Source organism: Barbus barbus (assembly GCF_936440315.1).
Source record: "Barbus barbus genome assembly, chromosome: 26".
Taxonomy (NCBI): Eukaryota; Metazoa; Chordata; class Actinopteri; order Cypriniformes; family Cyprinidae; genus Barbus; species Barbus barbus.
The window spans coordinates 27,934,088-27,949,373 of NC_136754.1; the positions used below are offsets into that span (position 1 = coordinate 27,934,088).

The 15,286-nt window shown below is 33.8% G+C and overlaps 1 protein-coding gene across 1 annotated transcript; it reads right to left on the reverse strand.

Moving 5' to 3' along the window:
• Positions 1–152: 152 nt before the first annotated feature.
• LOC306845556 (RNA-binding protein RO60-like) lies at positions 153–13,473 on the reverse strand. The gene is made up of 9 exons (XM_079378427.1): positions 13,138–13,473; positions 11,071–11,657; positions 10,082–10,302; positions 9,733–9,879; positions 6,811–6,948; positions 6,597–6,713; positions 3,823–3,939; positions 3,467–3,610; positions 153–2,050 (listed from the first exon to the last, which is right to left on the reverse strand). The coding sequence occupies exons 2-9, from the start codon at positions 11,636–11,638 to the stop codon at positions 1,898–1,900; spliced, it is 1,605 nt and encodes a 534-aa protein (XP_079234553.1). The 5' UTR covers positions 11,639–11,657; positions 13,138–13,473; the 3' UTR covers positions 153–1,897.
• Between the last annotated feature and the right edge of the window lie 1,813 nt (positions 13,474–15,286).

The following is a 15,286-nucleotide window of genomic DNA, read 5'->3' on the forward strand; positions in this document are numbered from 1 at the left end:
TTCAACCGTATTGGAGACAATACAAGCAGTTAAAAATAAAGGGATTTTTTTAGAGGTGGATAAAGTTAAGTATTAAAAAGTATTTAAGACTCGAATGCACAGCTAAGCCATATCTGGGGCAGCTAAATCGAACAGCCTCAAGTAGCACTGTCAAGTATCAACTGTGTTTATTCACGGTTACACATATAGAGATATAATACACATTTATGTGTGTGTGTGTGTGTGTGTGTGAGAGAGAGAAGAAATATGCATTTTAGATTTCTATTCTACTAATAAAGACAAAATTGTTAATTTCACATAACTTAAAGTTTTTTCTTTAATTTAATAGTTCTTTTTTCATTGTATCACTTGTATTTATGTGATTATGTTTTTATTTAATCACGTTTTTAATTATTTTATTCAAATATTTTCAGCCGATCATATTTTCAAAAAAAAAAAAAGATACTATTAACAAAACTAACACTAGATATTATCACTATAACTGCTATTAATAATAAATCCAGTATGGTGAAATTCACATTTTACATCACACAGACTTGCTATGACTAAGAAGCATCACAGACAAATTACTCTCAAAAGGCTCTTTATTAATTTATAATTAATGTGCTATTAACAGAAAAATATATTGTTTTAGACAGAACCCAATTGGCATCATGTGTAGTATCAATTTGAACGGCATTTTTGGCTTCAAAGACTAAAATATTTTATTATTTTAACAGTGGTAATAAACTTAATGAGCTCACCTTATGAAACAAATGCATTGAGCAATATAAACAAAAAGCAAAAATAAACTTTGGTAACAAATTCATTAAAAACATGGCAAATAAAATTCAATTTGTATCCCAATTTTGTAACATCCACAAGAGCACAGCCTTATTTGTCATATTTATTATCCCATAACTCAAGAGTTTTATATCTAAATGATCTGTAATATTACACAAATAGGTACAATCAGTATTGGATCTCAAAAGAAACAGGTAGTATTTGGCTACAGAAGTTTAGTGTGTCTACATTTTCCTTGCGTGATAATCATCCTAGCAGCGTTAGCAAACTTATAACCTCCATTTGACACTAAAAATCACAAAGAGCAAAAGAAAACGCAAAAAAGTTACTTTCTACACATCTAAAATGAATCTAGAAGTAAGATCCATTAACAAGAGCTATAATTCAATCCGTTCACCTCTTTTTCACAAGTTTGAAATGCTATTTAGTTCATCAAAAGTGTGCCAAAGAGTAAACGGTCAAATATTCAGGTAAGTCTTTAAGTGTCAAACCTCTCTTAAATCATAATATTTGAGATCATATATCAAATATGGAGTTACTGGACCACATACTTGAGGTATTTCAACATTAAAACATTATTGATGAGTCTAGTCATTTAGGCTACATGGGTTTCTGAGAACATCAGATTGCAATTACCTCACAAATGGATTTTTCTCTGATTTTTGTGGAAGACCTATGGAGCACTTTCAGCTTGATGTGTGATATTTTATAGCATCTCATTACACAGAAGAGAACATGAGTGGAGACGTAATGAGCAAGGCCTCTAAAAATATAGTACATTACTTCCAATGAAGGTCAGAGACATACATGAACTTCTCAAAGACATGGACTTCAGCGATGCTCTTCTCAGAAAGGAGCATTATTTCATCGGACCAGGTTAAAAACACACAGTATACTGAATGAATATCAGGAAGCATAATCGTCATTTCGTGAATTTGCTCTCCATGGTTTTCACTGCAGCTAATCCAGCCTGCTGGATATTCAATTCCATTTGGACTCCAAACTGCAAAAACATGATTTCCATTATTTTTTTTTTTTGCATGTTGATGCGGGGTGCATTCATGTCTCTTTGTCCTTTCAGAAAACCGAAGGCATGCTACAAAACAAACAGCTTTTAAATGGCATCGAGTGCGAAGTTACGAATGACATCAACTGCTTGTGAATCAAAGCCGCAGATGTCCAGCATGCCGCGGTCTTCAGGGTCAGCGACGGACAGGGAATTTGCAATCAATCCACACACAACCAGTTTGGAAAATACACCGCTTTTCTGAAAAAAGAAACAAAAATGAAGAAAACGATGCTAAAAGTAGTACCTTCAACTGATGCTTAATTTGTTTAACTATTACATGATAAACCAACTAATTTTGGTTCATTTTTATTCTTTTAATCAGCAATGACATAATCAAAAGCGACAGTAAAAATTGTTACAAAATAATTATTTTAAGTAAATATTATTTTTTTGAATTTTCTATTCATCAAAGAATCCTGAAAAACATGACAGTTTCCTCTAAAATATTAAGTAGCACAACTATGTCCAATATTGATAATAATTAGGGCTGTCAAAAAGATTTTTATTATTATTATTTAACAATGCATTCAAAATATTTAAAGCAGTTAACATGGCATTATTTTTCCCGGCATCCTTTGGATAGTGTTGTAGTCCTATGAAGGATGACTATCAAGCATGATAAGACGCAAAAGAGAAGTTAACTCCGTACTGGCCAGCAATACATCAAGTTCTCTTTTGTGGACAAAAACACACAAAATTATGTAAAAATGCTTGTTTTTGGCGAGTGACCTCGTAAACAATCTTAAATGAATTACAAATTCCTAAAGAGCTGGGAAAAAATCAGATGTGTGTCAGATCGGCATCATGTGCATCAGGTTTTAAAGAGACAGCGCTGCTTTTAAAGTGAAACCTGCTGCAGTCCGTCATTGATGGAAATCAAAGAATAAAAGAAATCACTCACTGCTCTCCTTGCTGATTAATGAATAAAGATGAATCTATAGGTTATGCATTTACAATTTATAGTTTATATGAAGCTTGGTTTAAAGTTCACTATTTTTACATTTCAGTTATACTGTAATGTTGAATGGCTATAATTAATAGCTAAAATTAAGGGGGAAATGCATTTAATAGAGACATCAGTAGCTGTATTGGTATCAGTGATGATTATTTATAATTCATTAATAATAATTAACAGTAATTCATTAATAATAGGCTATAAATTATGCCATTAATGTTGATTCTACATTAATTTGGAGATTCAATGAGAAATTATGGCAACATAAATATACTATATTAATATGCGATTAATTGCAGAAAAATGTGATTTGATTTTTTAATCAATTGACAGCACTAATAATAATAATCAGTATATTAGAATGATTTCTGAAGGATCATGTGACTCAGTTTTAATCAGATTCAGTTTTACATCACAGCAATAAATTACATATTAAAATATATTAAGGTAAACTTCAATTATATTTCACAATATTTCAGTTTTTAACTATTTTTTGCAAATAAATGCAGCCTTGGTGAGCATGAGAGACTTTATTAAAATACATTAAAAGAAAAATTGTGTATATTAATATCATATATTTGATAAGTTAATAATTAATGAAAATAAATCAAATACTTTAAAAGTCACATGACTTGGTTTCCCTTTCAGGTTGCACTCACTTGTCTATAGGTCTTCAGTGTGTCTGCTGTATTTTCCCTCCCGAACGTTTGATTATTAGTGAAAATGATGAAGACGTCCACAGTTTTATCAGTCTCTGAGGCCCAGGTGATGGGTAAGGCACAGTCTGTGCTGCCACCAGGTGTCTAGAGAGACGTCACATATGAATTATTATGACCACAGATAAACTAGATCGAATCATTCACAAGGGGGTTTGACGATTGAATTTTTATTATTTGAATACATTCAGGATTCTGCGATTATGTTGTGGTCTTGCAGCATTAACAGCAAGCAAGATTTCTCTACATTTTCAGAGGAAAATGAGAGGAAAATGTTTAAAGCACAAGCATTGTCTTACCTGGATGAGCTGTGCTGCTACCTGCATAAATATCATATCAGAAGAGACAGCGCAGGGACGAACGCTTCCTTCGGAGAAAACCACAATCTGTGCGCCTGGCTCCGTCTGTGCAATCACCTGCCAATAAAACAAACACAATCACTAAATATCTTCCCGAGTTCACTTTGAAAATTCATTCGATGCTAGGGGTGTGCGATATACATCTTCTGCTATAATATCGTAATTGTTGTTTTAATGATGTGAGATTTGACATGATCTAGTATTTTGCAAAAACCATTCAAAACACCCCTACAGAGTGCACACATACGTTACAGGAAGTCTAGACTAGTGCGCATTTAGAGTGCTTTCACTGCACGATTCAGTCTAATAAAATACATTTAGAATGATCACAAATTCAAGACGTGGGGGCAGAAAATATATATATATTTTTACCACTTCATATAGTTAATCAATTTCAAGAGTGTTGTTTTTCTCCAAAAAGTACTATGATTACAAATGTGATATTAATTTTTTATAACAGTTCAATAAATAAGAAGTTAATTAAGAGACTTACGCTTTAGACACCATATTGCCTGTTTTTGCGATATTTCGACAACAAAAATAATTCCAAACACAGACACAAAGCGGTTTTGCGTCTCTGAGCAACATGAAGTAGTTAATTCCTGAATGAATCAATCAACCGCTTAAATGATTCAGTTCAATCGCAAAGACTCATTTATTAACAGTGACTTGCTGCCACCTACTGGCAGCTTTAAATGTGAATTGTAATCATGGTACTTTTTGGAGAAAAACAACACTCTTGAAATTGATTAACTATATGAAGTGGTAAAAATCATTTTAATTAACAGCTCTCAACGTTTTGTGTTTAATATATCAAAACATTATTTATGCATTTGTAATTGCAGGTTAAATGCATTCATGTCCTGCACCAAACAGTAACTAGGGTGTAAATGTGCTTGGTAACAGCCTAAATGTCTTATTATTCTAATTCACTGATTAAATGTAACAATTTGACTCAAAAGATAATGGAAAATGGCTTTAAAGGTAAAAATATCCATAAACTGTAAAAATCAATTTAAATTTATGGGAAAAGATTCATTTCTATTAGTGTGAACGGACGACCACACAAAATATGAAGAATATAAAAATAACTTTGAGTCAGCTGTCCATAAGACTCCAGCACAATAACACACTCAGCAAAATATCGTCTGATTATCCTCATCAATAAAATCTTAGAAAATGTTGAGATATTATTTTTTTGTCAATATCGCACAACCCTATACGAGGCTTCACATTTGTATCGCATGTTTGTTTTTTCCTTTAAAATATGTAGGAGATACCAGAAAATAAACCAGTAAGAAGATAAAGATGTAGCACACAGGTGATTATGTTCCTGTAAAAGGTCTTAAAACATTTAATATTCAAGTGAGTCACAAAATGAGATTTATTTTTGGGGTAAGCTTTTCCTTCAGAGAGCCCATGATGGTGTACACGTTCACATTCCCTGTGTTGACTGATTGCCAACTAAAACAGGAAGTATAATATTATTGTACATTTTAACCCTATAAAGCCTGCTGTATCATAGGAATGAATCATATGATACACAAATATGTAAATTATCAACATGATCAAAACTTGTTTTACACAATCTACTACATGCCTTCTGTCATCTGACTAATAGTTTATACTTTTTTACCAAATAATTAAGTGTTTTGCTGTGAAATTTTTACTGATTTTCATAAACTAAACATTAGAATTTTTTTATAGTCTCAGTAAGAAAACAACTCGGGTTTACTTGATTAGCCATTATTAAAAAAAAAAAAAAAAAAAAAGGTTAAAATGTATCAAATATGATCCATCAGGTTATTGCATTGTATTGCAATAATTTATACTGTACGTTTTGCCCCCACAAAACAAACTAAAGAGTTTTGATCATAAAACTATGAATTTAAATATCCTATTATTTAAACATCATATTACTGGGGGTGCCATCTGGGTTTTATATGTATTTTATGCAACTAATTTACTATAAAGACTTGATTGATTTACATTACAAGCAAAAAATTCATCTCACTTTAAATATCAGCAAATGCACCAAATTTTCCACTAAATAAAATAGAGGTGTTTTTTCAAAATTCTCACTATATCCTAAAATATGAGCTATAAAAGCCTGGTCTATCAAATACAATATTTAACAAACAAACAAAAAAGAAAAAAAAAAAAGTGCAAATATTTCATATTTCTGTTTATGTTTTGTCTAAATGTTCTTGTAAAAAAAAAAACTCCATTTAAAAAATAATAATAAAAAAAATGTTCTGACTATTATTTGATATGTTATTTATATAATGTTGTGCTTTAACGGGTCAGAGGTGTATATCAGCTACATTTTTAAAACATGAACTAGCATGCAAACAGCATTAAAGCTAACACAAATCAACCAAAAGTGACAAAAGTGTTGGTCTCATGGGGATTGTACATTCTTGGTTGGTTAAAATCAACATTTCACTGTTCTTAAAGTGTCTGAAAAGTCTTTACATGAGTTGCATTCGAGAGGAGTGCACTGGCGAGGCCATTCATCGATGTTTACAGGACCAGAGCGTCCCATCAGGAAAGGAATATGCAAGGAATGTGAAATATGTGCGGGACGGACCCCGACAGCCACACACACTTCCTCCAAGGACCAAATATTAGCTTCAAATATGACTTCAGTCTCTTCACAGACTTCATTGTGCTGCATAACAGTATTGGAGTAAGTTTGCAGTGGTGCGTCTTACCAAACACATGGCCGCTGCCACTGCCACAGTGCTGATGGAGCAGCCGTGAGTCACGCTGCTCAGAGAAGAACTTACATCCACCGCCACCAGAAACCGCTTGCCTGTGGCCTCCACAGTCTGGAGACACAAGGAGTCGCAGCTTAACATCACAATATGACTTCTGCAGTCAATGGAAAACAATGTGTTCTATAGCTTATTTCACGACGGCACTCACAGAAATACTTTTGCTGAAGGCGCAGTCCAGGGCTTGAACGATGTCACTGTCCGGATCCCATTTCAGTTTGCTACGCTTCCCATGACCTCTCTTATAGTTTTCAGACGCCACAAGAATGTTGAACGGGTGTGTTTTTGCCTGAAGCAGTTGATTTGAAAGTCAAAATGTATATTCAAGTATTTGGACTTAGAAAAAAAAAAAAGTTTTTAAATTTTCTATTCAATTTTAAGTTTCACTTAAAATTTACAAATGCCACAAAATGAGAAAAAAAAGACATTTTACTTAATAATAATGTTATTACATTTTAAATTTTACTTAATGTATGAATGCCATTAAAGTAGAAAACATTGTTTAATATTATTATTACTACTGCAAAATAACAAATCAAGTATAATTTATATTAAAGAAATGTAACACTTTCCCAGCTTTTTAAGTTTTTAGGTTTGTAACTATTCAACAACGTCGTTTGCACCGTGCTCCTACGTTACTTGATCTTTTTTTATTTATTTTGGTGCGTTAATCTGTTAAATTATGATCCGCACTCACGAGAACAGTCTTCTTTTTCTCTTTAATTCAACAATCATCACCAATAGGGAAAGACACAAACGTTTCGGCTGAGGAAGGCTTCCTCATCCCTATTGGTGATGATTGTTGAATTAAACGGAAAAAGAAGACTGTTCTCGTGAGTGCGGATCATAACTTCTTGCACATAGGTTTGTAACTATAAAACTGTAATGTATGATTGCCACTAAATTAGAAAACATTTTCAAAATAACCAAAACAAGCATCGTTTACCTTAAAAAAATAATTAGATTTATAATTATTATAAATATACTATTACTATAATGTTGATAGGTAATGCGATTCTCTATTCAGGCATATGTGTGAACCTGAGGAGAACTGACTTCATACATCCACTAAAAATTGATTGAAAATCTGATAAAAGCTCCCGTGTCAATCATTTATGCAATGACATTCATGTATTTAAGTATCCAAATGCTATTTATAAAACTAATAATAACGTGTACAGTCATGGCCAAAAATATCGGCACCCTTGGCAAATATGATCAAAGAAGGCTGTGAAAATTAATCTGCATTGTTAATCCTGTTGATTTTTTTATTTAAAAAAATTCACAAAAATCTAACCTTTCATTGGATAATAAGAATTTAAAATGGGGGGAAATATCATTATGAAATAAATGTTTTTCTCAAATACACGTTGAACACAATTATTGGCACCCCTAGAAATTGTTATGAATAAAATATCGGCTTTGGAAAGGAAAATTGATGGACAAGGAGATCAGAATGGACAATGAGAATAGCTGGGAAACTGGAAGACAGCTGTTCGCCCAAAGTCAAAACAATCTTATCTCTTTCCGGCTTCCCACAACAGAACGGCTTGGCAAGGCCGCTCTGGTATCAACTCTCCTGTGAATACTGCAGGGAGACGCTCTTTCTTCCATTCCCTCCCCCTATCAAAACACCTTGTTATTGTCGGGCGCTTGTGCTCTGTCCAAGGTCGTTTCCATGGCAATTGCTATGTCGCATCACAACCTGCGAACTGAGTCGACTGGTTTGGAGTGCTGGTGAAACGGATTTCAAGGCATACGAACTCACACGAACTTACACATACACACACTCATACACCTCCCTACCCCCATCCCACGCCTTCGTCGCTTCATCCTGTCAGGTGATAACGGGTCCGTGTGTTTGCGCTGAATGGCTGCTGGCCGGATGGCTGTTTCGTCTGAACTAGGATTACTATGCAAGTTATGTTCCTGTGTTGACTGTGCTCTATGCTGAGGTTTTTGTCTGTTCTCACACTGCACTCTCGTTCAGGAACGTAGTGTGAGGACAATTTTTTTCTCCTCTCTTTCCTCATGTTATGCTGTATTTCTTCTTCTTCATTGCATTTCGTTGCCTTGTACCTACATGTGCAATGACAATAAATTGAATCCAATCCAATCCAATCCAATCACAATGAGAAAAACCAAAGAATATATTTCTGATGTGCAGCAAAAGATAATTGAGCTTCACAAATTAGTGAAGTGGCTTTAAGAAAAGAGCTAGAGTGGTGAAAATTCCCATTTCCACCATCAGGGAAATAATTAAGAATTTCCAATCAACAGAAAATGTTAATAAACTGCCTGGAAGAGGACGTGTGTCTATATCGTCCTTATGCACGGTGAGGAGGAGAGTTTGAATGGCTAAAGAGTCTCCAAGGACCACAGCTGGAGAATTGCAGAAAATTGTTGAGTCTCGGGGTCAGAAAACCTTAAAGAAATTGTCAAACAGCCCCTACATCACCTCCAACCGGACAATAATCCAAACACAAACCTCAAAAACAACACAAAAATGGGTCCCTGAGCACAAAACCAAGCTTCTGCTGGCCATTCCAGTCCTCTGACCTGAACCCTGTAGAAAATGAGTGAGGTGAACTGAAGAGAAGAAGCACCGTCATGGAGCTGTGAATCTGAAGGATCTGGAGTGATTCTGGATGAAGGAATGGTCTCTGATCTCTTGTCAGGTGTTCTCTAACCTCATCAGGCATTATAGGAGAAAATTTAGAGCTGTTAAACTGGCAAATGGAGGTTTCAAAAAGAATTGAATAAAAGGGTGCCGTTAATTGTGGCCAATGTGTATTAGAGAAAAACATTTATTTCATAATGATATTTCCCCCCATTGTAATTCTTATTATCCAATGAAAGGTTAGATTTTTGTGATATTTTTTTTAAAGATCAAAAGGATTAACAATGCAGATTAATTTTCACAGCCTTCTTTGATCATATTTACCAAGGGTGCCAATATTTTTGGCCATGACTGTAATAGAAATAGAATAAATAAGAAGAGTTCATAAAAACCGAAGCAAGATGCATTGATGGATGCTACGATTGTCTTACAATGATGTTGATGAAACCCGACCTTTTTCAGAGCCGTCTCATCCTGAAGCCTCTCACAAACAGCTGCAACATCCGCACTTCCTGCTGCCAGAACCTTGTTTGCTGTCAGCCTCCCCAAATACTTCAATAAAACAGCAATGGGCATCTCTTTCAGCAATGCTTTCCATACCTAAAAAAGAACCAATAAGTAAACTATCATCACATTAAGACAAAAATCAAGAAATGCTTTCGGCCTTTAGGAATGGAGAAGCAATACTCCATACTGATTTTATTACCACAGAAGTATATAATAGCATTTATTGAAAATACATGATTAAACCTTGATTAAAATAACTATGTAACTGTTTATTCAAGTTAAATGTGGTTCAGACCTCTTTGGACCTGAGGTGGTTGGTCAGGATCTGCTCTTTCTCCAGCCTCTGCTCCTCAATGAGATGAATGAGCTCCTGTTCATCAGTGCAGTGCTTGGCTTTCTCCACAGCCTCCAGATACGCAAAAACCTTCTGCACGTCCTCCGAGTTCTCTTTATCACCATACGCTTCCTGAACCCCTTTCCAGCCTTTCGTGATGTATTTACAAACAACTGCGACAGCTGGAAAGAACAAGAACACATGCTCATCTTTCATCATCTGACTTCTGACACAACCTCTGCGAGGGTTACGATAAAGCATTTAGTCCTGAATACAGATACAGAACTGTACAGAATGGCTGCTTATGTAAAAATAAAGGCTGTAGTTTAAACTGATTACAGTTTTTTGCATAATACTAACAAACAGTATTCCTTGGCGAGATCATTTTAATAATAAATATTAATAAGAGAGCTCAGAAGTAATTCAAATGTTTTAATGCATTTACGCGGTGTGCTGAAAATTACTGCAATGCATTTTTTTCTTTATAATTATTTTGATAATTCCATTATTTATATTATATGTATTGTGGCATATCGAAATGATTAGACGTTACAAAAAGTGCCATTAGAAATTAACAATATTACTTGGCAAGATCATTTTGATGATTAATACCAATAAGAGGGCTTGTAATCTGATTACCTGATATGCAGGAAATTACCCACCGCATTTTTATAATTTTTTTTATTCATAATTTTTAAATAATGAATAATGATGATGCAGTTTTCTATATGCATAATACAAAAGAGCAATTTTGATAATAAATATTAATAAGAGGGCTCAGAATTTATAAAAAAAAAAAATCTAATTATATGAAATGCTAAAAATGTATGTTATTTGACTACATTAAATAGTCATTACAAAAGAGCCTTTAGAAGTCAATATATGGGTTCTATTTCAATAATAAAGATAAGCCTATGGCAGGTTACCATCCACAATCAGCAAACACTCACTGTCATTGGTCGGCTTCATGTGGGACAGCCTGAGGAGGTCCTGGTGGGACCAGCCCGCTCTGTGCTTGCACTTGGTCACGGTCCGCGCCAGGCTCATCCCGTCTTGGCTGTTGTACCAGTCCGTCACAGCCCTCCGCAGAGCCCGGCCCCACATCCCAGAGCCCTGTCTCAGCTCTTTCTTATACTGCACAAATGTGAAGAGCTGCACGGGCGTCCGACACAGGTCCCTCAGCGCACGTAAGGCGGCCTGCCTGGTCCTGCATTCGGCGTGCTGCGAGCAGACAGCCAGGGCGAAGAGGCTGGGGTTGGCACGGACAGCACGGCCCTCCAGATTAGAACGTCTGATCTCCTCCACCACCTCACAGCCCCGTCCCCCCTCGATGAGCTGCATCAGGGCCAGGGCGCTCTCTATGCCCAGAGCATACTCTCTGGTGCTGTAGGTGGCTCTCTCAGAGCCGTAGCAGAGGAAGCGGCGCAGACTTACAGCTGCAGTCACCGATCTGCCCGATGAGTTCAGCACCTGTTCATTAACAACTGACAGCTGCTCTGGAGGAGATGCTGGATCCATATTTAACCGTCCTTCAGTCCTACAGACAGACCACAGCGGTCAACATTAGCACAGGGCATCAACACTGTTAGCAGACATGCATGCATTTTGTTTTGTGCTGTAAGACTGTAAAAATAAATGAGCCCGTAAAAAAACATCATATACACACACATTAGCAAATATTAATATAAGAAAATATATACATTATTAAAAATATGAATATATATATATAAAATATAAACATACATCTTTAAACATTCTTAGATATGCATAGTTTATTTATATACACACATGACATAAATATTAAATATAACATTTAAATATATACATATATTTATATACAGTATTATATGATATAATAAACAATTAAGGATAATAAATAAATAAGTATTTATTGTATGCATGTGTATAACAAATAAAATTATAAATAAATGAAATAAAATCTTAAAATAAAATTAAATCTCTTGAAATATTTACTTAGATATGTAGTTTTATACACACAAATATATATATTATATAAATATTAAATGTACAATATAAACAATTTGTATACAATGTACAATAAAGAAATATTAAGTACACATTTTAAACGTTAATAAATAAAAATATCTTTAAAAATTTACTTTTAATATTTATGTATGCATAACTTATAATTTATACATACAATATTTACTTATATATATATATATATATATATACACACACACACACACGATAAATATTAAATGTATATTTATATACAATAATATATTATAGAATAAATAAATATAAAGTTAAAATAAATAATTATGTACTTTTCATATTGGCATGTACGTGTGTATAACAAAAATATAGATCAACTTAAAAATAAAAAATAATATAAATAAATAAATATCTATCTTTAAATATAACATTTTAAAGTAAATATAAAAATAAATATCTATCTTGAATTATTTCCTTTTATATCTACAGATGTTACATGTGTTATATACACACACACACACACACACACACACACACACACCATGATATTACATACAATCACGTTTGTACTTGCGTTGTCCCAAGTGCTAAATTGATAATAATAAATGCCAAGTTCTATTATAATAACGACACGACTTTTAAGTGCAACTTGCTGTACTACAACTCTAAGTACACTTCATTGTAGCTTTTAAGATTTAATAAAGCAGTGTATATGTTTGTATATGACTCCGCTCTTCAAAGCCAGTCAGACTGAGCTCAAGCGCTTTTAATCCTGTTAGCCAGTTAGCCAGAGCGAACAAAACCTCCTCAAAATACACGCATCCAGCCAATAAAGTTCACACTGAACTGCTCCATCACTGCCATACTACATCACTAATCAACAACATCGAGACCACAACCTTTAAATCACACACACATGATGAAGCAGGGAGGGGTGGACGGAGATCAGCTAGCCTGATGCTAACACACAGCTAACCGCTAAATAAACTCTCTCGCTGCATGTAGAAGTACATCAAAATGTAGCTGGAACACTTTTAATAAGTCCAAAAGCTCTCTACCTGATGTTGTCCTCAGCCAAAGTCTCAAGATCTTCCCGAGAGTCACAGCTCCTCCCTAAAAAATCAGACTCGGTGAAGAAGAGAAGAGCGAAGATTCCTGACTGAGCTCAACACAACGGCCGCGTCTCAAATCTCACTGACAGTCCTAGCTAGACATCACTGGCGAGCATAGGAACGCGATCCGCTACTTTATAGTGAGGACTGGAACTTTCCGAGTTAAAAGAATCATGCGCACGTTCTTCTGATGACTCTGAACGCGCCATTTAATGCTCTACTACGCTGTCTATGTAGACAGCTCACTAGGTTTTGAGACACAACCCCAAAACAACGTTTCCAAACAGCCGCAGGAAAATAAACACACACAAATATAGAATATAGACATAATGGTGATCAATAAATAAATAAATTGCACTTACTATGTTTCTAAAATATTTTAAATATTTTTGTCTCGCTATGGAGTTTTAAAACACAATGTATGTTTAATAAACATTATTTTACAATATTCTAGAATCAGATTTTTTAAATAATATTTCATTCTTTAAACCCCAGAGCATTTCATCACAGCACAACAGTAATATATAAAAACATAACAAAATAAATGACAGCCATAAAAAAATAGATTTACAACAAAACGTTATAAAATATGAATATTATAATATCAATATGTGCTTTATTGCATGACAGTTGCTCCAATGTATTGCCAAAGCATAGTGTTTACATTAAATATAGAACAAATATGTATTTTAAACTAATAAAAATAAATAAATAAATACATGCATGTATATATAATTAAACAAAATAGAACAAATCAATTCTACGAATTCTAAAATTCTATGAACAATTTAAAATTTAATGTGGTGTGCGTGTGTGTGTGTGTGTGTGTGGGTGTGTTTGTGGGCACATCACTGATTTGTTGACACTTTTTGTGACAGGTACTTGTTATAGCACCTTTATTATTGAAAAAAAATTGTTGTAGGCTATACTGCCCTAAAAGAGAAAAAACACAGTAGTTTTGACTGATTTGAAGTTGAACAAATCAAGTTTTCTGAAAATATTTAAACTATACATATAAAAATATGATAATAATAATTTTCCAACATCATGTGTGTTTAAACGGTTGTCAGTAGGTGTGCATATGACAGATTGTGCTGATGATCTACTGGGAAAGAACAGATTCAACTGTTTAAACGTAAAAAAAACTAAAAAAAAATATGTTACATCTGCCTTTTTATATTATTTATTTATTCCTATTAAAAAAATGTTAACCTTTGTCATTTTCTGAATTTTCTTGAATGCACTATGCTTACATTTGATTGTTTCTTATTTTTATGTTTCATCATACCTCTTATTTGTAAGATTTTATTAAATGTTGAGAATTATAGGGAGCTGGTTTGATTGGAAGTTTGAAAGTGATTTTAAATTATTTGGAGACAGAAACATCTGGTTTTAAATGCTGTGTCTGATTTAGTTATTATGCATTGATTCCCTTTCTTATTATTTGTTATTTCATTTTAAATCTTGAATCATTTTATCTGTTTGTGTGTTAAGGATGGATCTTATTTAGACTCTCTTTGTTAGAGATTTTTAATCTTAGCGTGTTTTTCTAGTAAAACAACGATTAGAAGAAGAAGAAGAAGAAGAAGCAACATTTTTTTTTTTTTTTTTTATTATTATTGACAAAGCAAATACAAACAAATAAGGTACAATGTAAAAGTCTTACTACAACCTGTGCACATCTTAGAAAACAAATACTAAAAGAACAGGGAGCATATTAAAAATGGCATTTACACATTCAAAAGAAAATGAATCAAAAGGGCAATTATTCAATAAGATTGTTTATAAAAGAACCCAGTTTCACTGCATTCTTGTTATTAATCAATAATAAAGAGTTATAGAAAAGTTTCAAAAGAAGAAGCAACATTCTTGCATTATAAAGCAAATGTTAATGTCGCACATGAAATGCGTCATCATAACATCGCCATATGATCCGCTACTGCTTCGATTGGACCCTATCTTCGGTAGAGGGCGCTATCCTGCCCCTTATCTGTCTATTTACAAACTCTCTCATAAATCTGCTGTAGGCTACTTATGCTATCCTATTATTAATAAAGTGACAATCGCATTTTATATGCTGCTTTCCAGCAAAGTG